Source organism: Eretmochelys imbricata, chromosome 7 (genome assembly GCF_965152235.1).
Source record: "Eretmochelys imbricata isolate rEreImb1 chromosome 7, rEreImb1.hap1, whole genome shotgun sequence".
Taxonomy (NCBI): domain Eukaryota; kingdom Metazoa; phylum Chordata; order Testudines; family Cheloniidae; genus Eretmochelys; species Eretmochelys imbricata.
Genome location: NC_135578.1, coordinates 51,425,747 through 51,451,259, shown reverse-complemented (window position 1 = coordinate 51,451,259; position 25,513 = coordinate 51,425,747). Strand labels below are relative to the sequence as shown.

At 49.8% G+C, this 25,513-nt stretch overlaps 1 protein-coding gene across 4 annotated transcripts in view; it reads right to left on the bottom strand.

The window, feature by feature from the left end:
- Positions 1-267: 267 nt before the first annotated feature.
- IP6K1 (inositol hexakisphosphate kinase 1) overlaps positions 268-25,513 on the bottom strand; it is a 71,034-nt gene continuing 45,788 nt past the window's right edge. For 2 of the 4 annotated variants that reach the window (XM_077821862.1, XM_077821863.1), the window contains 5 exons: positions 18,057-18,400; positions 9,801-10,011; positions 8,929-9,113; positions 8,191-8,366; positions 856-7,178 (listed from right to left, as the gene is read on the bottom strand). In XM_077821862.1, the coding sequence (XP_077677988.1) occupies positions 6,669-7,178; positions 8,191-8,366; positions 8,929-9,113; positions 9,801-10,011; positions 18,057-18,279 (1,305 nt within the window). In that variant the 5' untranslated portion in view covers positions 18,280-18,400 and the 3' untranslated portion in view covers positions 856-6,668. Of the gene's footprint in view, positions 7,179-8,190; positions 8,367-8,928; positions 9,114-9,800; positions 10,012-18,056; positions 18,401-25,513 lie in introns of all 4 variants that reach the window. The other 2 variants (XM_077821865.1, XM_077821864.1) reach the window with 2 other exon arrangements.

Below are 25,513 nucleotides of genomic sequence, written 5' to 3'. Positions count from 1 at the left end.
CCCGCCTTCCTTCCCCTCTGTGGGAGTAGCTGGCAAGAAGGAACTGAGGGGTGGCAGGTCGGCAGGGCCCTTAATTGGGCACCCAGGCCAACCCCACGGATGCTGCTAGGGGAAAGTCTTCTGGCTACTGTGCACACGCACACACCTGATTGGAATGGACATAAACAACACATCTCAAACAGTTACAAGGTGAGTAACCAGTTTTCAGGAACTTTGCTTCATTAAAACAAAATTTCAAATTTGCCAGTGCACTAGTTTGCAGGACTGTGAAGGGTAAAAGCCAGCTGCTTGTTAGCTACAGAAGGGAAAGCTGACAAGGGGAACTGTTAATTGTGCTCATTTTTACTGAACTGTAACTCAAACATTAACAGATATTAACACAGAATGTATGGAGGGTACACTGTACTCTTCCTCCGTAAGAAGCTGAATCCCTAAGTTGCAAAACTCAACCTTAACTATGAAGCCACTATTGGTGCCTCCGTAACCAAGGCCACGCTGATATCCAATGGACTGTGGAGATCCTTTCCCAGGCAGTGTCTGAGATTGCACAGCAGTTAGAGGAAGCATAGGCTGATGTTTTCTCATAGGAGTCCCTGGATTCCTCTCTGGTCAATTTTCCCACCATACCCAGTGCAATGTACTCAGATCAAAGATGGCACAGCCACACTATCACCACCTCAACTGCTTGGCATGTATATTACATCCCCTCCCCCACCAATTCAGCTTTATCTTTATAGATCATTCTCTATCTGTGGTAAGGAAGTGCCTGGTGGGCACTCCTGCAGCCTACCTGATACCACGAGTTGGGGAAATGTTTGGTGGGAGAAAACAACAGCACACAGAGACGTGCACATCACTGCTAAATTTCTAACCGCTTTTATTTGTATATACATGACTTTAGAGACAGCAGGAGAGGTAACGTTGCAGCGTCTGGAGTACAGGTACTGGTACTTTTCATGCCCATAAGCTTGACCTGGCCCAGTACAGTGGGGCTGAAAGAGAATTAAAAAAATATGCAGGAAATGCTCGAAGACAATATGATGCTGCATACCTCCCAGACAAGCCAAAGGGATGCAGGGCAGGAGAGGGTTAAAGCTCTCTGCTTCAGAGGGCCCCCTCCCTTCCCCCAGTAACAAATCCTTCTACACTTGCCAGAGATCCCTCCACACCTGGACCTTTCAAGTACACAAGCATTTTGCTCCTGAGATAAACATGCAATAACAGTACAAATACAAACACCGAAGTCTGAACTTCTGGTTTGGGTGACTCTGTTCTGGGCAGAGTCCGGGAGTGGGAAACGAGGAGATGGGGCCCATCATAAAATGAGAAAGTTGCAGGACTGGATTCTCAACAGTCGCCCCTCCAGGAAGTCAGAATGCCACTGCTCTCCGCTTTAACATGGAGGTTTGGCCTATAGAGCAAGAAGTACAACCAGGCTGATTGCATCACAATGGAGCAGTGCATGCTGGGGAGCTGCCACATCTACAGACTGCACCTCCACATTATCTCAAACATCAGCTTTATATGATGAATTAGGTAACATAGCTCTGGGTTGGGCAAACATCCTCGAGCTGCTACTGCTGCTCCATTGGCCCCATAACACAACACGTGCAGGAGCAGCAGGCATGCAGGCGGGCCCTGAGTCACAGTTTGGTCCTCTGTGGGGACAGGGCTGTTTGGCACAAGCCTGAGGTCTCACAGGCTAGGGTGCAGGAATGAGGAAGTTACAGCTGATGAGTCAACTCCTTCATGCCCTTCTCCAGCACTGAGGGAACTGGCTCCCTGCAGCTTTTGCTCGAGCACAAGAGTTGAGAAGAGCCACTATCCGTAAGGGGCCAAATTCACAGAAACTGCACAAAATGTGCTACCCACTTTGGAGCCAGGTGTGCTTTACGCAGATTTCAACATCTCCACAGGAAGGCTTCAAAGCCTTAGATCTGCTAGTTCTTATACAGAGATTACACTTACCAGCCCAACTCAAACATCAAAGCTGCTAGCTAGGGAAAGCAGCTTCCACTCCCACTGACACAGCAAGAAGAGCTGCCAATGACAAGTTACAGGGTAGGACAAGTTACAGGCCAGGCCAGGAAAAGAGGAAGACTCCCCAATATCTTCCCCAAGACAGCAGCAACTCATCCAAATCCTCATGGCTTTAGGCAATAAAACAAGCTCCTTGGGGTTTGGCTACCCTCCCAACCACAGAGTGTTTATCTGAAGAACAGTCTTGTTCTCTTTTGTCCATGTTTGTAAGACCAGGGACCTAGACACAGAAAAACCCTTGCATTGATAATAGACCTACACATGCTCTCAATGCTGGCAGATCAGACTATTGCTAGAGATTGACTGGCTATGTATTCCAAAAGGCTGAAAGCAGGTCCATCTTTCTACGTGAAGGCAACTACAGAGTGCATGTATACTCTGCTACAGAAGTTCACGCTGATGGGCGTGAAATGTTCGCAAGCTCTGAAAGGAGGCAAACAGGTTATGCTGCTTGACAGGACTGAAGGACTATTTACGCGCACACACCTGAAGTGGATTTGACTGTGTACAATGCATGCAAAATAGTTTTTTAGGAAAGGCCTGTCCAAAAAGCATCCCCGTAACCTTGGACTCCAACACCAAGCAGCTGCATTTATGACCAGGTCAGCCAGTCCTCTACATTTAAACATAAGGGTGCACTCACTTGGGAAATTAGGTCAGGGTTACATCACATCAACTCACTCCTACCTCTTTGTGGTAGGTTAACCAGTTACAACACTGCTTCCCAGGGCAGGGGAGAAAAGCACCTTTTCGTTTGTTCTCTGAAGTCAAACCAATGAAATACTGAACCATTTGGCTTTGGGGAATGACTGGGGAGTTCCACAATGAAAAATACAGAACCCATTTTTAAATAGGATCAGCTCTACGAGGATTCTGCTAACCACATAATTATCTAATGTGAGGATTTGCCTAGACAGAGGTAGTAGCCAGGGGCTAGCACATTGCTCAAGAAGTGGCTATCTAGAGACTCCTGGTTCCTGGTCCCAGAAGGAAAAGGACACTTGCTACAGTGTTAACAGCAAATGCTCTCACCCTGGCCATGGTTGGGGCTACAGTTCCTAACAGTAACTTTGTTTCACCCAAACTAGTAAAGTAACAATCTCTGCAAACTAGCAACAAACCCCATCCACATAACAGAGAAGGTGCCAACAACATCCTGTATGAGTCCTGGGCAGAAGCAGACACCTGGGGTTGACTTCATTCCCTTCTCTGCAAGGCAGGGCAAGCTGTGAGGCTACCAGGAGCCAATGGATCTGCAAGTCTCACTTTTGGAGATGTTTACTGCCTTGGAAACATCAACCAGAGCTGCTTGCAAAGCCAGCATCGAGCTCTATGCTGTATCTCCACGAGCAAGAGGGAGATAAAATCCAGAAACGGCTCCATGTTCGTCCAGAGCAATCATCTAGAAATCTTACTGCAAAGAGCAGCTGAGGAAAAGACTTTCTTCATGAGCTGACCTGGCCAGCTCCCACTTGAAGCCTTTCTATTGTCACTTCCACTGCCCCATGTTGCTCTGGGTTCAAGGAAGTGCCAAGATACAAGGGCTGCCCACGCAGCGTGCCCATTGGGCTGCCTTCAAGTTACTAACTTGCCCTGGATTGACAGCCAGATGTGAAAGTGCCTCACTTCCATCATGTATGCTCTGGGGGAGTGTCCCACAACCGGCTCTGCCTATGTACCTCAATTCCAGTTATGCCTGTATTAAGGAGGCTGTGGCAAGGGTGACAAGGAGTGTGTTGATGGTGTCTAGGAGGGATTAGCAGGAAAACAGCCATTCCGTTTGTGCTCTAAGCCAGATAACCAACTCAAGCCTCCAGAAGTCCAAGGCACTTGCATTCATCTCCGGCCCAGCCTGAAGCCCATCCAACGCCATGTCCTGCATGTCACTGCACTCAGCTGGATGGGAAGGGTTATTGCTGCTGAGCAAGGCTGTGCGTTGTGATCATGCTGTGTAGAAATGTAACACTGCAGCAATGGCAAAACTAAACCCTTCATTTCTTTAGGTTTTTCATGAAGCACAAACAGAATAAAAACCCCTCCAACAAGCAGAACAATTCCGTAGTCAAGGCTATTTACAAGTTCTGGAAATTTTGTCGGGATGGTCCAAAGATACTTTGCAAGGGGAATCACAAGAAGCCAAACAGGGAACGCACCATGTTGCTAGTGATCTGTGTATACACCTCACTATGACTGAGGAGACTGGTGTACAGACAAGATCTCCCGTACAGTCCAGCTATGTCGGTGTGACCCTGGATCCAGGATGTAATACAGGTTGGTACTGGACCAAAGCCAACGTACAAGCCTCACCAGGATGGCTGAGGTGCCACACTCAGCATTAGGACTTCAGTGCAGGATCCAATGGGAGACACGAGAACTGTAACACATATCTCCGCTTCCCTCAACAATACCCAGAATAGGGGACAATGGGAATGCTGAAAGACCAAGCAACCATATGTGGACGAGTCCCCTCCCTGGTGTGAAATGCCTCGCATTAGCGCTACCTGCCATAGCAGGGCCAGTGAAGAAGGCAGGCCATTTGACTAGGATTTGATTGGACACAATGCACAAGGACCTCAATGCATTTCTGCCCAGCTAACTTGGACTTCTTTGTTTCAACCATGGAAATAACTGTATTGCTTCCAGCAGCCCACCTTTGACTGCTGTGTCCTGGCCACTGAGAAAATCCCATTAGCAGCTGCTTGGGGAGGAAGAGCTCATGGATGTGGAGGGAGGAGTAACTTAACAAATGCTAATGCCATGGCCAAGAGTCCAGCCCCCATCTGCAAGGCCTGAGGGGGACATGGGCTTTAACCAAGCTCAGAAGAGTAGTAAAGAGACAGGGCAGTCTTAAGCTTTAGCACAAACTCAAGCACTGCTCCCCTCTTCCCCGCAACTAGCAGTAACAGGATTGAGACCCAACGGCCCCAAATCCTGCACTCTCTGCAGCAACCGCAGATGGCAATGCCCCCTCACCCGCAGATGACAGTTTGGGTTAGAAGAGCTAGTCTCAGGGCCATGGAAATGACATCTAGGTGGAGAATCCCTCTGACACAGAATACCCTGAGCCACAGGCACCGTGTCCATCCTCAGCTTGGAGACTGGACAGCTTCGATCAGGCTTTCATGTAGCTGATTTACCTGATGCTTTCATTTAGCTCAGAGCACCTCTTTTCCCTGCTGTCATTCAAGTCCCCAGCACAGAAATCCACTAGTGGGAGTGGAGAATAGGGCCAGAGCATAGCCAAGTAATGTTTAGCTGTATCCAACCCTAACACAAGCCAGCAGATATCAGCTCCCTGAGGGTAGGCCAGGTAGTGATGGCAGTGCTTCCAGCTGGGGGTCACCATGCCAGCCAGACAGCTACTTCCACCCACAGAAGGGGCACTTCTGCGAATGAGCAACTCCAGCATGGGGCTCAATAGACAACATGATGGGGACAGCCTGAAGCCCTCCGTCAGTTCAGCTAAGACTCTTCTTCCTCATTAACTCCACTAGGATCCTTCCAAGCTAAGGCTGAAACCCCGTCCCCTCAGCCATTTCCCTTTTCCCACCCCAGGGAGTATGACGGACTATTCCAGAGTGTGGAAGGGGTCAGCCTTGCCCTGGGAGGAATCAAAGAAGACAACAGTCTTGTGCTGCAGTGCCAGGTCTGGATGTGGCTCAGAAGACACGCCCATCCCAGCTGCTGTGCCTATGCTATACAAACATTGAGGTTGGGACTAGCTTGATATACTCCAGTGGAAGAGCTGGGGGAGTGAATTCACTTGCTGTCAACACTACTGCCGGCCAGTTAGCTGAACTCTCATTGAATCAATGCACCAAGGCAGGGTCAATCGCACAGGAACCTCATGCTTATCCTTGGCCTGCCCTTACAGCCCTGCACAAGTTTCTCTGCCAGCTGCAGATGGTGGCGAGGGGTGGTAGCAAAGCCTCCCTGACTGACCCCACAGCAACTGGGGCAAGGTGATTTACCCATTGCTGCAGCTCTGCAATGGGTTTTGTTTGGTCATTTATTCCTGCCCATTTGGGATGATTTGCCACAATGCCCAAACTGGAGAAGATAAATGTCGTATCATAAAGTAACACCCCAATCAAATCAATCACACCCCTGGGGCAGGGCTAGCTGCACCAAACAGCTGGTACCATAGGAAACAGCATGAGTGTGCTGCGCCCATCAGCCCCCATAGATATTTCTGGCTCATTTCAATGAACGCCCTTTCCAAATGACAGAAGAGGTTCAAACCAAAGGCTCTGCTGGGACTTCTGGGAAGCAGAGGCAGTGGAATTCCAGTCGGAACCCTCATCTCCACCCTGAAGGGCTGGCTTACTCCTCCCTTCCCTGTGGCCAGGTCCTCCTTCCAGAATGCATACACAATGAAGAGATTGATGCACAACAGCAGCAAGCCCATCATCCAGTGGGGCCCCTGGGAGCCTCCTCCAGAAGGTAAGGCCAGTGGAATCAGAACCACACGGGCAGCAGGACGGCAGAGATCTTCACACTCCTCACACAGCTCTTCCAGCCTAGGGGACAGTTATAAACAAGGGAGCAAGCGAAACACTGAATACCAAAGTTGTTTGCTTTTTCCTGCTCCCGCCACCAGGGTAGGAATGAACGGGCACAGCCCAGGCCTACTGGTTCTCCTCCCGCATCTGTTCCATTATATTGATTAGGCTTTCCAGCCCGAATACATAGCCCATGTCAGGTCCATCATGCACAGTGGGGTCATCCCGAAACCCTTTGAACGTGCTGTGTGCAAAGTCAATCATGCGCACATCCACCTTGGGCAGGGCGGAGGGGCTGGGCTCTGTGCTGCTGTCATCCTGCAGGCTCTCTGGGAGAGAGGTGTCCACGCGCTTTAGGCGCATCTCTGCCCTGCGCTCCATGAACATGCCTGCCCTATTGTCCTTCCCGTCATAAATGATGAGGAGGGAGCTGGAGTAGAAGCGGTAGGATGCCTGCCTCTCCAGCACAGCCTTCAGGCTCCGGAGTTTGGCGAGTATGGGCTCAAAGAGGTCCTTGCGCAACTCTAGGCCATTGTGGAGGTACTGGTAGAGGGCATTACGGAACCCCTCGATGGAGAGACCACGGCCATAGTACTTATTTCTGCATAAGTAATGTCCTGTGTCCAGCTGATAGACCTAGAATACCAGAGCTCATGTTAGGTGGGAAGCATGGGAAGTGCTAGTGACACACAGTTACATAGAAAGACTGGACTGCCCTATGGCGTGACACTGAGGGGACCTCCTGAGACTCAGCAGCAGGCAGGTCTGTAATACTTTTGGTGCTCCTGGAAACCTTACAGGCAAGGTGGCACTTCCCTTCTCACACTGCCTGGGATACTGAAGGCTGCCCAGGCTGGGTTTCCCTTTCCAGAAGCAGAGAGCAGCACATCTGTTAGCACAGCAAAGTGAGTCCAAAGTAGTGGGGTGGGGAGAACCTTCACACATGACCAGATGGATCAGTGCTGAGTGTGTCAGCAGCTGAGCCACATGGAATGGAGGGATTGCTAAGAAGGGTCTGCCCCTCAGCGTGGCATACGACTAACCCGTGGCACTCACTGCTGCAGAATCAGATTCCAGAAAAGGACCAGGGCATCTCCCCATCACACTAGCCAGAGTAGGAGTACAAGGGCACTCATTCCTTATGCTTCAGGGCATACCCAGAAGGGAAGAAAGGAACCCCCCCACACACACACAAGTGGAAGCCACAAGTGGCCTGTGACTGTGTGTGAGATGCTACTGAAACAAGACCCCAGGCCACAGGTACCACTGATCTGGCTGGAATAGGCATCAATTGCTGGGCTCCTTACTAATTAGGCTTGCTGGATTTTAGCACTTCTCTAGAACACTCAGTACATTTGGTTACTGTGCAAAGCAGGCCATGGCCCATTCCACCCCATGAGAAGTTATAGACTCCCTCATTCCAGTGGAACAGAGAGGGAAGTGATGTGTAACAGCATGCACTTTTTGGAACACACAACTGGTGGCAAGCTGTCAAGGGGCTGGGAAGGAAGAAGTGTCACAGGAACACTGCCCAGCGGAAAGCACTATCCTGCTGTACTTTCCCCTAGTGGCTGGGGATGTTCGAGGAGGAGTGGGGAAGATGTCTTTGTGCCACAGGCTACCCCAGACAAACCCTGGGATATTGTACCTGCATTCCACAGACTCTCACGCCCAGCGTGGCTGAGGTACTCTGTTCACACTTCTTCATCTGCCGAGCAGCCTTCTCTTCAGAAGCATCATCTCCATGCTGCCTGGTCCCCATCTTCAGGTCAAGCACACAGGGAAATCGGAAATGGTGCACCACATTCTCCAGCAAAAGAAACTCTAAGAAACATGTCAAGGAGATTTCATCTCTCAGAGCTGCCAACCACCAGGAACCAAGGAAGTTCTCTGGGGACTCCTGGAGCAGTAATACACTCCGGGGAGTGGGCACAAGGGGACAAAAGGGAGTCAGGGACACAGCAGCCAAGAAGAGGGGAATACGACAAGCCCAGTAGGGAGAAAAGGAGAGAGCCCACAAGGCAGTAGTACCAGGCAGGAAAATATGAGCCCAGTCTTTGTCAGAGGGACCAGAAGGGGAGACATGACCTGGTGATACAGGTGGCACCTAGCCAGCAGGCACTGCCAGTGTCCTTGGCAAAAACCTGACAATCCTCCCAGGTGCCTGGACAGACACTGCTGCAGGGACAGATGGAAGGAGTAATGGAAGAGGGGCCCCAGTCTTTGGCCCAGCTGGTTTTGCTTGTGTTGATGGCAAAGGGAATGTGTGCTCTGAGCATTAGCCAAGGGCGAGGTGCCCGTCACTCCTTGCAGAGGTGGGAAGCCTTTGCCGGCAACGTTCTGGCAGACGCAGCCAGCTGCCCTGGCTCTGCTTTCTGGAGGATACTGTAGAGCTTTCGGTCCTTGGACTCCGATCGCATGCGGCTCAGCTGCTGCTTGTGGCAGCGCAGACTCCATGGGTTGTAGCTGATCTTTTCTGAGCTCAGGCCGCTGTTCCCATCCAGCATCTGAAACGGAACATCGGAATGGATGTGCAGCTCCACCTTGGGGCTCTTTGTCTCTTGGATGCTGCTGGCACAAAGAAGAGAACACATGCATGCTAGGGAGTCCTTGGCTAGATATCTAATCTGTCACAGCCAGGAGTTAGACTACAGCACCAGACCCCAATACCTTTTCCTGGCAAGACCACCCATCACCAGACCTCCCATCCCCTCTCCTGTTATACGCCCGGACCTCCAACCCAGCAATGTCAGTCTCTATTCTCAGTGAAAGCCAGCAATTCTTCCAGGGCGAGCCTGCAGCAGAGCCTCCATGCTGGAGGGGGCCTATCTGCACAAAGCAGGAGCAGGATCAGTGGAGGGCACAGGCTGCTGAAAGGGGAACCTTCCCCTAGATCACCCCAGCAGGCAAAGGGCTTGCCCCAGGGACCTTCAAGAATGTGCCACAGTGGCAGCTAGTCCCCAGGGGCCTCGTGGCTCCAGCCTGAGCATATCTCAGAGAGGGAAGGACCAGGCCAGTGACTGGGACGAGATGCTGCCTAGAAGTGGGCAGTGTGTGACAGCCAGGTGTGCGCACTGACAAGTGAGCCAGGGACCACACTCCAGCAAGTTCTGCACTGCATCACTTCCTGGGGCCAGTCACTGTACGACATGGGGAGTGCAAGGGAAAGCTATTCTGCCAGGAAGCCCCAGAGCTGACCGAGGGATGACAAAGTGGTGTGCTTGCAGTCTGCACTGTTCCCAGCCCCCATCCTTTTACCTCTCAGGGTTGTCATTGGCCAGGCTGGGTCTCTCCTCCTTGTGCTCACCAACACTGCTGGATCTGTGAAGGCTCCTGCGGGAATGCTTACGCCGAGGCTGGTCCCTCTCTGGCATGTCATCCTGCTCCAAGGCCTCGCTCTCCACGTAGGGATATGCTACCAAGTTAATGTAGCCATCACTGTCTCCCTCAAAGCAGACAGACACCACACCTACCAGAGAGAGGTAGCTTATCTCAATCCAAGCAGTCCCTCAAGGGGTAGCCGTGCATGTCTGTGACTGGCAGTGTAAGAGCTGTCAGCAGGGAAGGGAAAGCAGACAGCACCAGTACAAACCTAGAACCGTGGAACAGTTCTACAGGAAGGGATCTGAGATGCTGCAACCTGCACGAGGATCTTGCAAAGGGAAAATTCCTCAAACAAACTACCACACCCAGCTACTGGCACTGATGTATGAACACGTAGCAATCACTGTGGGGTTCCTAGCCCCGCAGAGGAGGGCATGGCAACGGTGGCTGAACGCCTACAGGCAGGGCAGCCTCAGCAGTCACAGGAAGCCCACCAACACATCATCCTCAATTTACAGAAAGCCTGAAAGTTTCATCTCTTATCCTCCTGCCACGTCAGCAGCTTGCGCTTCAGCTAATGCAGGCAAGGTTCACCCCGCACCCAGCAGTCTGTTTGCTGAGGCAGTGTTGCCTCTCTGCATCTTCGAAAGCCACGGCTCAAGGTGTGGTCTAAACCAAATGCTAGTGACTCCTCAACTGACACTGCCATTGGAGGGGCCCAAGGGAGACTTGGTGCAACGTCTCTCAGACGGTCACTCCAACTAGTTATGGACGCATCTGTGTGATGTCTCCAGTTCAGGAAGGCGCTTTTCTGGTCCTCTTCTAGGAGGACAGGTAGGATTTCACCTAGGCATTCCGAACAGCACTCCTCAGAGCTCTTGCTCGAAGAAGTCATCAGCAATTCAGATTTCTAATTCACTCAGTAAAAAACATTAATGTAGTTTTTTGTATTTCTAAATTAAATGAGTGCCTATCTGTGACAGCAAGCAATAGTAGCCATGTGCCCATCACTGGAGAACCAAGAGAAGGATCCATGGTAGTGAATTAAGCATTTCTACTTGGGATCTCTGGTCTCCTGGCTTGGTTTTTGCAGTCCAAAATTGGGGTGGATTGTTACAACAGACATTTTACCCTTCAGCAGCATGAGGAAGCTAGCAGAGGAAGCACATGCCAGACACCCGTCCTGGGAATTATCCTAGTTATGCTAGCAACTCCATAGTGGCAACAGGGTTTCTGTTTAAAGCCCAGTTTTTAACCCTATTTAAATCAGATTGACTGAAAATGGACACGGCAGTTCAGGACTCGGGAGAACTCATGATGCAAATGTGGGGGCATTTGGTCAAGAGGTTGCTGTGATACAGCCCTATCAAACATAGGGCTTTTGTCCCGGGAGAGAGAGAGAGAGAGAGAACGAACAGGAGGAAAGATTCACACAACACTCCTATCCCTGGTCTGCACCCAGCGAGAGCTAGTCTTCAGCTCCAGAAATGACTTGTTCCAGTGCTCCATGAGACTGTGTCCGGCTGTACACACAGTCACTACCCAGCTTGTAGCAATACTGCACAGATGCAATCAGGGAACTGCAAGCCATGACAGCTCTGGGACCCCGCATGAGTTCAAGATTCCTATTCCACTGGCTGCTGATAATATTTCTGAGCCCTACACAGACAGCCCTTTTTACTGAGGTCCCATACCCTACTGTAGGAACAGGCAGCTATCCTACCCCACTGCCTCATTTTAGAGATACAACAACTGAGGTTGCAGGTCACTTCCAGTAGAGCTAGGGAAAGAACCCAGGTCTCATCCACGTTGCCTTTGGAAGTGAATGTGCAAAATCTATTGCTTGTCTATCCTGTCTAACCACTGGATCACACGTCTTGTACAGGTCAGGAATTGAGCCCCTAATCCAGAATCCTGATCACAGAATCATAGAAGATTAGGGTTGGAAGAGACCTCAGGAGGTCATCTAGTCCAACCCCCTGCTCGAAGCAGGACCAACACTAACTAAATCATCCCAGCCAGGGCTTTGTCAAGTCGGGTCTTAAAAACCTCTAAGGATGGAGATTCTACCACCTCCCTAGGTAACACATTCCAGTGCTTCATCACCCTCCTAGTGAAATAGTGTTTCCTAATATCCAACCTCGACCTCCCCCACTGCAACTTGAGACCATTGCTCCTTGTTCTGTCATCTGCCACCACTGAGAACAGCCTAGCTCCATTCTCTTTGGAATTCCCCTTCAGGTAGTTGAAGGCTGCTATCAAATCTCCCCTCACTCTTCTCTTCTGCAGACTAAATAAGACCACCACTCCCGTGTTATCTATCTAGTAGCTGGGTCAGTGGTTGAGTTATGTGGGATGGCCAGTTCAGTTAAGGTGACAGTTACTTTCTGTTTGGTCACATTGCTAAAGCATTAGCCTGGGACCCAGGTGAGCTGGGTTTGAATGCAGGCCCTGACTGACTTTCTATGTGATGCTGGGTAAGTAACTTAGACCAAAATGTTTGGAGGTGGCCTTTGTTTCTCTGGGCCTCAGGCCCTCTGTACAGGGGGTAACAGCTCCCCACCTCTCCTGGGTGTTGGCTGGGTACAGCCAGAAGTGGCTGGGAGGCATTAAGATCCTGCAGCGAGAGGGAGGGAACAGGCACAAGAACTACCTGCCTTGTGAGCTGCTGGGGTCACCCCCACCAGTATGGAGCTCACTGGGGTTTCCACAGCTTTTTGGAGACTCATAAGGGCTGCCCAGGAGTCGAATCAGCTAATTTGGATACTGGCTGTGGGGCCTCCGAAGCCTATTCTGGCTCCCTGTGCCAGTTTTGGTAGATTAAGAAGCTTACAAGAAGTGGAAGATTGGACAAATGACCAGGGATGAGTATAAAAATATTTCTCGGGCATGCAGGAGTGAAATCAGGAAGACCAAATCACACCTGGAGTTGCAGCTAGCAAGAGATGTTAAGAGTAACAAGAAGGGTTTCTTCAGGTATGTTAGCAACAAGAAAGTCAAGGATAGCATGGGCCCCTTACTGAATGAGGGAGACAATCTAGTGACAGAGGATGTGGAAAAAGCTAATGTATTCAATGCTTTTTTTGCCTCTGTCTTCACGAACAAGGTCAGCTCCCAGACTACTGCACTGGGCAGCACAGCATGGGGAGGAGGTGACCAGCCCTCTGTGGAGAAAGAAGTGGTTTGGGAGTATTTAGAAAAGCTGGACGTGCACAAGTCCATGGGGCCTGATGCGTTGCATCCGAGAGTGCTAAAGGAGTTGGCGGATGTGATTGCAGAGCCATTGGCCATTATCTTTGAAAACTCATGGCGATCGGGGGGGGGGTCCCAGATGACTGGAAAAAGGCTAATGTAGTGCCCATCTTTAAAAAAAGGGAAGGAGGAGGATCCTGGGAACTACAGGCCAATCAGCCTCACCTCAGTCCCCGGAAAAATCATGGAGCAGGTCCTCAAGGTATCAATTCTGAAGCACTTAGAGGAGAGGAAAGTGATCAGGAACAGTCAGCATGGATTCACCAAGGGCAAGTCATGCCTGTCTATTCTAATTGCCTTCTATGACGAGATAACTGGTTCTGTGGATGAAGGGAAAGCAGTGGACGTGTTGTTCCTTGACTTTAGCTAAGTTTTTGTCACTGTCTCCCACAGTATTCTTGCCAACAAGTTAAAGAAGTATGGGCTGGATGAATGGACTATAAGGTGGATAGAAAGCTGGCTAGATTGTCGGGCTCAACGGGTAGCGATCAATGGCTCCATGTCTAGTTGGCAGCCGGGATCAAGTGGAGTGCCCCAAGGGTCGGTCCTGGGGCCAGTTTTGTTCAATATCTTCATAAATGATCTGGAGGATGGGGTGGATTGCACCCTCAGCAAGTTTGCAGATGACACTAAACTGGGAGGAGAAGTAGATATGCTGGAGGGTAGGGATAGGATACAGAGGGACCTAGACAAATTGGAGGATTGGGCCAAAAGAAATCTGATGAGGTTCAAGAAGGACAAGTGCAGAGTCCTGCACTTAGGACGGAAGAATCCAATGCACCGCTATAGACTAGGGACTGAATGGCTCGGCAGCAGTTCTGCAGAAAAGGACCTAGGGGTGACAGTGGACGAGAAGCTGAGTATGAGTCAGCAGTGTGCCCTTGTTGCCAAGAAGGCCAATGGCATTTTGGGCTGCATAAGTAGGGGCATTGCCAGCAGATCGAGGGACGTGATCGTTCCCCTCTATTCGACACTGGTGAGGCCTCATCTGGAGTACTGTGTCCAGTTTTGGGGCCCACACTACAAGAAGGATGTGGAAAAATTGGAAAGAGTCCAGCAGAAGGCAACAAGAATGATTAGGGGACTGGAACACATGACTTATGAGGAGAGGCTGAGGGAACTGGGGATGTTTAGTCTACGGAAGAGAAGAATGAGGGGGGATTTGATAGCTGCTTTCAACTACCTGAAAGGGGGTTCCAAAGAGGATGGCTCTAGATTGTTCTCAGTGGTAGCAGATGACAGAACGAGGAGTAATGGTCTCAAGTTGCAGTGGGGGGGATTTAGGTTGGATATTAGGAAAATCTTTTTCACTAGGAGGATGGTGAAACACTGGAATGTATTACCTAGGGAGGTGGTGGAATCTCCTTCCTTAAAAGTTTTTAAGGTCAGGCTTGACAAAGCCCTGGCTGGGATGATTTAGTTGGGGATCGGTCCTGCTTTGAGCAGGGGGCTGGAGTAGATGACCTCCTGAGGTCCCTTCCAACCCTGATAGTCTATGATTCTATGATTAAGGCAGAGGCGCTTTCTAAGGTTTGTGGGGAGAGCCGCTGCTGGGCTGCACCTGGGCACACCGAGTCGATTACTGAGCTGGCATTCCTGGAGCTGTGATCTTACTGTGAGTCATGGTACTCCTGAACCTGAGGCAGCCTCCATGCACAGGCCACCACAGTCCCCTGCCACCGTGCTCCAGGGGTGCTTTGGGGGTGTTGAGGGAAGGGTGCAGCTAGAGCTGGGGTTGATGCAACAACTGTCCACAGCAATTGCTAAGGATGTCTCCTTAAGAGCCACTGTGTATGCAAGTTCTCCCTGGTGGGTTGTGGCTTGAGCAGTCAAGCTCCCGGTGCCCACTGGGGCATTGGACTCCAAGCCCCCAACTCAGGAATTAGAAAGTCAGGAGCTGCTCACTTTGGCACGTCTACCTGAGCAATGTCTGCACGGCAAGCTGGGGTGTAAATCTAGAGCGCTCCAGCGTGCTGCACACTAACTGTCTGGGTGAACCTGCTGCTGTGCATTAAAAGTTCCCAAGGGAACTCTACTGTAATGCTGCTTCAGCCTGTGCATGAGACACCAAAGTGCATGAGACAGCTGTTAGTGCCGTGGCAGCTGGGCCCGCGCAGCCACTTGGCGCTGCAGCAGGCTGGAGCGTGGCAGAATTACAACCCAATTTGCTGCACAGTATCACTTGCATGGACATGCCCCTAATCTCCCCACATGTCCCAGAGAGTGTATTAGTGCAAGATGGAGAAAACCATGAAACTTATAGACTCCGGAAATACCCAGTTAAGAATTGGAATCCCCCAACAGTAACTCCACTCTGCAGGGATGGCAACAAGAAGTGGGAATGTCACAGTATAGCTCCAACTCAGGGCTCCTCTTCAGACTGCCAAGCGGCACTCTGGCTGGGGCCTGTGTAGAAGTCCTAACAGGACAGTAATCGCTGCTGGCTAGGAGAGTTTGCACTCACACCTTGAGCTGTCTCTCCCTGTTTCCAGAGCTGGGTGAAATTTTTCAAAATTTGATAAAAAGGGAGGGAAATGGACACATTTTTGGGAGCTGTCTGCATTTGTCAACTGGCTGCCTCATTACCAGGTGCACAATCACAGAGAAGCCAGCCCAGTGTCCAGCATGTCAGGTGAAGATTTCCTCAGGGAGGCATGACTATGTGAGAAGCAGCACCTGAACAGGGTATGCCGCATGTTTGTAAGTTTGCCTGCTTCCCCTTGGCACACTAACACTCTCTGGGGGTACCTGGGCAGACTATGGCAGCAGCTCCCAGCTTTTGAGCATATCAGCCTGGGGTTCTGGACTCCCACCCCCGAGGGGCATGAGGAGCAGGAAGCCTGTCGTGCAGCAGTCAATTGATGGAGTTATGGTAACAAGTGGATAACCTAGTGTGCAGGCAGGAAGGGGACAAGAGAAGCCAAAGTCTGCATGTGCCATGCAGAGCATGTGCCCCCCAAAGAGCCTGGGCCAGGCAGAGGACCAGAGTGGGGGTGGAGGGAGGAGAAGTGGGCAGTGAGGGAAATGAGGAGTTTTAGCTGGCAGGAGTCCTGCCCCTTGGCTTGAGGGAGTAGCTTCGAGTGAGCTGTACTGACATGTACAAGTGGTGATGCTTTTCCTGCTGTGAACCTCCCTCCCCCACAGGTCTCGACTCAAGCTTCCACCTGAGGCTGAAGAGGTGACCTGTAGTGACCTACCTCTAGGCCTGGAAGGAGATGGTTTTTACGTTTCCCCTAAACACACAAACCAATGAAAATATATTTCCATCCAAAGTCATAGACATTTATAGCTCAGCAATGTAAGAAACAGTTGCTTAAGAGCTTTGCGTTTGATGTAAGGCTATTTCCTTTGGATAGTCTGACATCTGATGTTGACAGTGCGTGTTTGAATGGTTATAAAAAACTTTAACCTTTTGAACCTCAATGTGTACTGTCACTAAATAAATGTCTGACTCCCCTATAATTTCCCACAACTAGGAAAATTTAAACTGATACAAATTTTAAAAATGCTTAAAAACAAACATCCTCCTCCATTGAAATTACATACATGCAAATCTAACTCTGCCAAGCCTGGCCACAGGGATTGGCAATTCCTCATATCCCAATGGCCCCACAAATCACTTCCTGCTGGAGATGGAAGACTCTAAACCAGAGTTAGTTTTAGTTTTTGGTCACTTTGAAAAGTTATTGGTGCTCCTGGTCAGCCCGGTGACTCTTAAAGACTGTTTGCATTTGGAGGGGTAGAAAACTCAGTTCCAAGTGAACGTTTTCACGCTCTGACACATCTGTGAATGGTTTTTCAGTGACAAATGTGGCACATACAAGAGGGGTAAAAATTTCACTAGCTCTTTAGGACGACCAGCTAGACACCCATCAAGCTTTAACGTACTATCATGAATCACACACCAGCGCACTCGGACATGGAGTGCCTGGTGAATCTGTAAATTGGACCTAGTCCCCGCATCCAGACTGTGGTAATGGTAATGCTGAGGAAAGCCAAGAGGAAAAGGTCCTTCCTCCAGGGAGCGTATCTAACTGCCTTACTCTGGCACAGATGCAGCTCAGCTCGCCCAAGACAGAGTCGTTTCACGTCTATAGGAAGGCAGGGTACCTGCAAAGCAGATCAGGCTTTGAGGGGGTGACAGCTCACTTGCTGCCACCGAATGCCCCCATTCCCCTGAATATTCACAAACAGCAAGTAGGTCAGGAAAACCAGGAATGCACATTTTTAGGACCAGATTCAGAACATCTGCCTTGGCAGTTTGTTCATATTTTCCACACATCTGTTCCCATAGATGAACCAGAGTACTGAAAAGAGCTGATACAGTCAAGCCCAGAAAGCAAAGGTACCGACTTCACTGTTCTATTTACACTCAGTGCTGAGTGCCGTGGGGAACAGTGTTGAGCGCTGCCGGGAGCTTAGGGGAAGCTCAGAGGAAGCAGCACTTTCAGTTCTGCTTTTGTTAGCCATCCGGAAGCAGGGTCTTCACCCTGGTGATACCTCCATATTCATTTCCCTGCAACGAAAGCTGGAACCCAGCACACTCGGCATGCAGCTGTATAAAGAGGCACCCATCACCTCCGTTTAACAACTTCCTTGTTTGATGTGAAGAGTGGGAGGACGAGCCTTCTGAGGCTATCTGGGCAGGGTTCAAAACAGGACTTTTCCGGCCGATCCACATACACTGAACATGGCTCAGTCAGGAGCTAATTCAGGACTCTTCTCAGAATGAAGCATGGCACTGAAATTATCTCCTTGATCATCAGCCACATGCTCAGCCCTGTACACACAGACCGAGAACACCCCTACCCACCACACCATTCACATCATATCAGTGGAGAGCAGCAGAAGTGAAGGGAATGACAAACAGAACCTGCCCCCAGCTGCAGGAGCCCCACAGAGTGGGAAGCTACATTGTGCAGCAGCACTGGGGCTCACCTTTATACTCAGGCGTGAACTCCTTCATTTCCGGGGGCAGGGACTCATAGAAGCGCTGTTCTCGGGAAATGAGGGGCTTGCAAACAGTGTGGTCATCGTAGCGCATCATGCTGCTGTGGCCGCCCACCTGGTGAATGAAAGGCTCCAACAGGACCCCTCGCTCTCCGGCTCGACTGGCATTTTTGCCATACTTGCCCACTTCCATGGTTTGACAAACACACATTGCGTTCGGCACCAGTTGCACGCTTGGGGCATGGGGAGAGCCGCATGGGCTGGGAGGGGGCAGCTTCACGAGAGGCAGACAGCCACGGCTGAGAAATCCCAGGAATTAGTCTTGTTCTGATCTGCAAAACAATGGAGAATCCTATGAGAAAAGAGCTGTTCTCACCTCACTGTTTGGCCTGTCTCCCTAGTAACTTTTACCACATAAGAGTCCAACAGGTTTTCTACTAATGAAGCAAAGGTGATCCTTCAACCATACCTGTAGCCCTGCCCACATGGACGGGGATGCACACACTCGCTACTATTAGTATTTGGATCAAAAATGTCCAGCTCCCCACCCCACCCCCACGTCCAGCATATGCTCTGACTCTTCAGGGCTAGCAGGACTTTCCCACAGGGGTTTGTCAAGTGATGGCTGGAAGAAATCTAGTATTTTGATTCCACTTAGAAAGTTATTTCCATGTGCTAATGGATCTTGCCATTAATAAAGTGATGTCACAATTGCAGCATACATTATGAGGGAGACACCCCCCCTTTGCCAACCCTCCCCGCAAATATCTAGCACTAAGAGTAGCACAAATACACAGAAAACTCCTTCAGGAATCCAAATCCTGCTATTTCTGCCACCAAGTTTCTGGGATCCAACTTTATCTTTGATAAACTGCTACCATCCTAGTTAGTCTCCAGTGAGGACTGCTGTAACCTCCTGCGCCTGCCCTCCCGATGGCACACGCTACCACCCAAAACACAGCCTCTGGCCGTATCCTCCTGCCCCGATCCCTGCCTACATCACTCCCCATCCACTCTCTCCACTGGCACCTCCAGCTCCACTAATCATCTTCTTCAAGCTCCTTGGCTTCAGCTTCGAGCACAGCCCCCCATTCACCCTGCCTCACCTGACCAGGTGGCCAATGCTGAGCTGCTTGTGTGCCCCACTCCCCAGCCTCTCAGCTTCCTCTCTCCCTGCGGACACTATCATCCCCACAGTCATTCAGCCCTGTAACCTCTCTGATTCGGCCTTCCCTCTTGACCCACATATTCAGGCCGTGTCCAAATCCCACTGCATAAGAAAAAGCAGCATCTCTGAAACTGGCCTTTTCTCTTCGTCAACACAGCTAAACTCTCACCCCAGCCCTCAATGTCTCACACCATGGCTACTGCAGCCCCTCCTCACTGGCCCCCAATACGACACCTTGCTTGCCTCGGGTCCATTCTGAACGCAGCTGCTCAAGTTGCCTTGCTGGCTTGTCACTCTGACCACCTCAGTCTACGTCCCACAGATGCCTCTGCTCACAACAAAATGGACAGTAGAGACAAGCCCATGGCCCTTCCTAACTTAGTGCTGCCGTACCTCAGTGATCTAGTAACTGACTGCAACATTAACCCCACCTTGCCAGCATTCCCAGCCTCTACCGCCCAGCAGTCAGCGTCCCCTTACATGCCTCCTGCGTTCTCATGCTGCCCCTTATGCATGGCAGGATCTCCCCAGTAAAGCATATCCTGCTTCAGATCCCGCCTTAGTGGCTTGGCTCATGAACATTTAGTTTGAGCGTGCTTAGGATTCATGTGGACCCTGCTCCATTAGCTGGAAGTTGAAGCTAGGCAAATTCAGACCAGAAATAAGGTGTAAATTTATAATGGTGAGAGTAATTAACCACTGGAACAATCCTTGACAAATTTTTAATTTAGGATGGGCTGTTTTTCTAAAAGTTCTGTTGTGGAAATTATTATGGGGCAGCTCTCTGGCCTGTGCTATACAAGGGCTCACACTAGATCAGGGGTGGGCAAACTGCGGCCCGCAAGCCATTTTAAACTGGCCCACAAGCTCCAGCTGGGGAGCCTGGTTGGGAGTCGCACCACGCGGCTCAGCCCCACTCCGGCGCTCCAGCTGGGGTGCTGGGTCAGGGGCCGTACCACGCGGCTCCTGGAAGCCACAGCATGGCCCCACTCCGAGGGTCGGGGGCCACTTCACACCTAGAAGCCAGAGAAGGGACATGCCACTGCTTCAAGGAGCCACTTGAGGAAAGCGCCACTCGGTGCCTGGACCCATGAGCTTCTCCCCATGCCCCAACCCCCTGCTCCAGCCCTGACCCCCCATCTGCTCTCCAAACCCCTTGATCCCAGCACAGAGAACCCTCCTGCACCCCAAACCTCTCATCCCCAGCCCCACCCCAGAGCCCGCATCCCCAGCCAGAACCTGCATCCCTTCCCATGCCCCTACCCCAGCCCTGATCCCCCTCCTAACCCCTCGGTCCCAGCCCAGAGCACCCTCCTACACCCCAAACTCCTCATCCCCAGCCCCACCCCAGAGCCCGCACCCCCAACCAGAGCCCTCACCCCCTCTCGCACCTCAACCCCAATTTTGTGAGCATTCATGGCCCGCCATACAATTTCTATTTCCCAATGTGGCCCTCAGGCCAAAAAGTTTGCCCACCGCAGCACTAGATCAGTGGTCCCTTCTAGCCCTGGAATCTCTGAGATCAGAAGCTTTTTGAGGCAGGGACCTGCTCCTTTAATTTGTTTGTGAAGGGTCTTGCACACCCATGGGTGCTGCAGAACTAAGGAAGTCATATAAAGAAAAGAGAGTGGACTCTTGCCTGAGAAATGCTGATGGGGCAGATTGGCTGGCCTGCCTGCCATTCTCTGCCTTCACTACACAGTTAAGTTGGAATCTTTCCCAGGTCTTAGCCCAACCCTCCCTCTGTCCATGCATAAGACCCTTGGAGCTGGGTTTGGAGGTACTTTATGCCCAGGCTAGCTGGCCCAGCTAGTGAGCCAGGTTAGAACCTGGGCTCCAGTTCAACTCAGGCTGGAACCACCCCCTTTGTGGTGAGAATGCAGGCAAAAAAAACAAACAAAAAAACCCCTCACTCACATGCTGATAGCCCTGCAATACCTTTCCCACAACTTCCCCCCAGAGGACAGACAAGTTCTCCTGCAACTGACACAACGGACTGGGAAAGAATCCTAGAGTGTCTCAGCACAAAGAACTATGGGATATGCCCCCAGAGACACTCAGGTAAGCACAGACACAGTAAAGGCACAGTAAAGTGGGTAGGTCTGTGCTGTAGGGGTGCTCCAACCTGGATGAGGTTAAGCAGGGTGCTCAGACCCAGGTGCCAATAACTGTGGAGTGCAGACAGCCCCTGTGGTGTTTCTTGGAAGTGGGTCAAGGGTTTGAACCACATAGAAAAGGGGCGTAGAATTTTCTAATGTTTCCATCCCCTGCCTTTTCACAAGGAGGAGACCAGCAGAGGGGCAAGATGGTGCTGTGCGCTGGAGGTCAGCCACAGATTAGAGCAGAACGAGGCAGGAGTTATTTGGGGTCTCTTCCTGCAGTCTCAGTGGTGCCTAGGAGAAGTTTATATTCCCAGCATTCTGCAGTGTGAGGTCCTGTCAGCACCTCTGTACCAGACAAAGCAATGGGCATTGACATAATAGCATCCAAATGCATGGCTATCACCATATACAGGGTTCAACAGCTTTCAGCACCCCCACCATACAAACAGTTCCATCGCCCCTCCAAGGTAGGACTTTGGTTCTGTCACAGCTCTGATGTGGGTTTCTTGTAATCAAGTCACAGGCTGCAGTTCTTCCCCAGCAGACTGGATGGAGCATGTTAGCCTCCACCTTGCCTCCCTACAGCACAGGTATGTGAAGAGGGAAAGATGTTCCCTGAAGAAGGTCTAGCCAGGATATAATCAACCTTTTCAATGACAGACATGATTTCCTCAGCACTGCCGGCTCTCTCAACCTGGTCGGGACTGTCATACCATCTGAAGTTTTAGTGACCCAGGTCTTGGGTTCATGCGATTCCAGAGGAATCTCAGCTGAAGGAGAAAAGATTTACAAGTATGCCAATCGTAGGGTGAGACACATGCCAGGAGCCTGAGGTGGGCTTTTGGCACCAGCCCTATCAGCATGAGAGTCAAACTTATGTCAAGGAGGCCATGGGTCCACACTGATACTTTGAAGCAGATCCTTTGGCCCAGTCTACTTGCTCAATGCCCCTTGGGTCATACAAAGAGAGCAGAAGCTGCCTGGTGGAGGGAGTCTCCAGTGGCTGCAGAGCCAGCACATTCAGCTCTTATGCCTTCCTGACCTCTGCCTCAGTGTAGCACTGTTAGGGTGGGGACAGGACAAGGGCATATTGAGAGTGGGAGGGGCTGTGTCTGGTGCCCTCCAGCTATCCCTAACTGGCAAGTGATCTCTTGGGGTCCACAGTCAACTAGCACATGAGCCTGGGGCAGGGCAGAGAACCAGGAAGCTGTAATGGATTGTTGATTTTCCCGCACTCCTAGGCTCCGTGGGGAAGATTTCCCAGTCTTAGATGCGGTCAGTCAAACTCCTGTCCCACTTGCTGAGGTTCCCACAGCCCAGCAGGGAGGTAACGATGAACAGCCACAGGTACTTTCATTGCTCCTGTAATGCAGCAGGAAGCCAGCAGGGGAGCTGCTAAACAGCTGCAGCAGGGAAGGGACAACAGCTGCTCACAGCATTTTGGTTCAAAGCAAAGCTGCTCTAGACAGGGGTTGTAACTTGTGCTGCGGGGGGGGGGGGGGGGGAGGCAGTGCCCGCCACAGTGACTAAAACTGATCCAAACCCTTCACTGTAAACCTCACAGGGTGCAGCCCTGTACATTGAGGGCCACAGGTTGGACATCCTGACCTCAGGCTCTGGGATGCATCTCCTGGGTCCCATATGGGAAACATAGAGATGAGGTTCTTCCTCAACTGGCCACAAGATGTCTCTGTTGCCACACATATTTGAAAGGACCCGAAGTATCTCTAGGATGGGGATAATAACAGCTCTGTTCTTCTAATGCAGGGGTTCTCAAACTTCATTGTACCATGACCCCCTTCTGACAACAAAAATTACCACACAACCCATGGAGTGGGGACTGATGCCTGAGCCTGCCTGAGCCCCACCATCCTAGGTGGGGGGCCCAAAGCCCGAGCCCCACTGCTCCAGCTGTATGTGTGCGGGGGGGACAAAGCCCCAAATTGGAGGCCTGTAACCTGAACCCCACCACACAGGGCTGAAGCCCTCATGCTTCGGCCCTGGGTCATGGGTCTCAGGCTTCAGCCCCGGACTCCAGCAAGTCTAACACGGGCGATTTAATTCTAGTATTTTAATAAAAGTGGTATAGCTTGTGGCGCAGAAATTTGCGAGTGTAGACATACCCTCAGTATGATCCTAAAACACAAAGGCTTAATCACAAACCAAAAGGTTTTATTCCCAATGACCTGACAAAAAAGAGTCACCCACAAAACTGGGCTAAGAAAGACTGCTGCACTTACTCAGCTGTGCTCTCAGAAATAAAGTGATGGCTGCAGCACTCAAAACCCATTTCAAGTACAGCTGGACAAATTATTTGTAGTGAATAATATACCTGATTGAATGAACCCTTTTTATTGATGGCAATTATTTGCAGAGCCTTTTTTAAAAAGTTTATTTGACATTCATAATTACTCACTCCCTTGCCTTTGAGGTAGTCTAATGGAAAGCATGTATGGTAAATGATTATTATTACACATGGACACTACACAGGCACTAAACTGACAGATGGCTCCTTCAACCAGTTACAAAACTCTAGATACTTGAAAGCTTAAGAATTACTCACCCTGGCTCTTATTAATCTTGTTTAGCTAGCCTCTTATCAAAATCACTGTACTTGCAGTAGTACTGCACAACACAACATGCATAATGTCAGTCTATTGCTGAGAATGAATTGGAGAGGGATCTATTCACTCAAGCAGGTTCTTTGGCAGCTGTTCGGTGCTGCTGTGTTTGTTCCTGCTATATGTCAAACCAAGGAATGAGAATCTTATCAAAAGGCAACAGAACATTAAATCAATTTAACGAAAAACATTTGTGAAGCAGGATGGATTGATTTAAATCAGCTTTTAATCATGATTTAAATCAGCAAGTAGAAAACCTTAATTTAAATAATCAATCTTAATCATATTCTGCGTTTGTACTTTTTAGTTATTCTCCTAAAGAAAGATTGATTCTCATTGGTTGGTACCCATTAAAACATGTCAATCTGCAACTAATCATAGCCTTTACATGAAATTTAGTGTTTCTTTTTGCTAACCAGGAGGGTACACTATATCTATACACTTATTTAAGCAATTATATAGCTTAACTTTTTACTAGATGATTAATGTCTTGCTTGTGGCACCTTAGAGACTAACCAATTTATTTGAGCATAAGCTTTCGTGAGCTACAGATCACTTCATCGGATGTTACAGATCCGATGAAGTGAGCTGTAGCATCATCAGATGTTCACATGGCTGTTACTCTGAAAAATGTCTTGCTTGTGTTTGGCGTCAAGCTCTATCTGGATGGAAATTCAAATTCAATAAAAAATGCACAAAACCAACATTTTAAAAATTAAATTTAAGTGTATTGGATACATAAGAAAAAAGTTTGTCAAAACATGTTTTCCATTTAAAATGGATTTATTAAACAAAGGAAGTATTATCTGTAGTTAGTGAATTGAACTGATAGTTTCTGGTCATCATGCCCATCCTTCAGGATTTTGGAACTAGTAGATATCATCCTCTCACATCTAGCTTTTATTCACGGATTGCAAAAGAAAAACTTTCCTGCTTTTTCAACTACCAGTTGGTTTCTTAACTTTGAATGAACTAGCCAATGAACTGAACTAACTGAATAAACTGTAATCAAGAAAATACTCTCTCTACACCCGCAGAAGACGCTACTGCTGTCAAAAGCTAGTTTAGCACTTCAACGAACTCAGATTCTAGGCGCTTAACTAGTGACTTCCACCAGTTCAGTGGTCTGACTCTCTTAAAACTTTGCAGCAATCATGTACTGCTTCACTTTTTTTTTGTATTTCATTTAAATTATTATAAACATATTTTAAATAAACATCAGTATAGGTTTACAATTTCAAATTTAATTTAAAAAACCCTATGTGATGTTATTGACATAACCTGTGACCGTATAGATCATTGTTGCAACCAAGGTCCTATGCAGGGCTTTGGAGCGAAGCCCGGAGCTGGAGCACAGAGCAGCTCCAGAGCAGTGGAGCTGCTCCAAAGCCCTGGTCCTATGGTCAAGTGGAGGAGGTCAACTGAGGTGTCTATGGAAAAGTTGTAGTTTGCGGATTATGATTATGCTGTGTGTATCATTTTTGTATCTGAAGTTATGAATATTGGCTATGTACTTGCATCTCAATGTGTTTGATTCTAAGCAGCCTCAGTGAA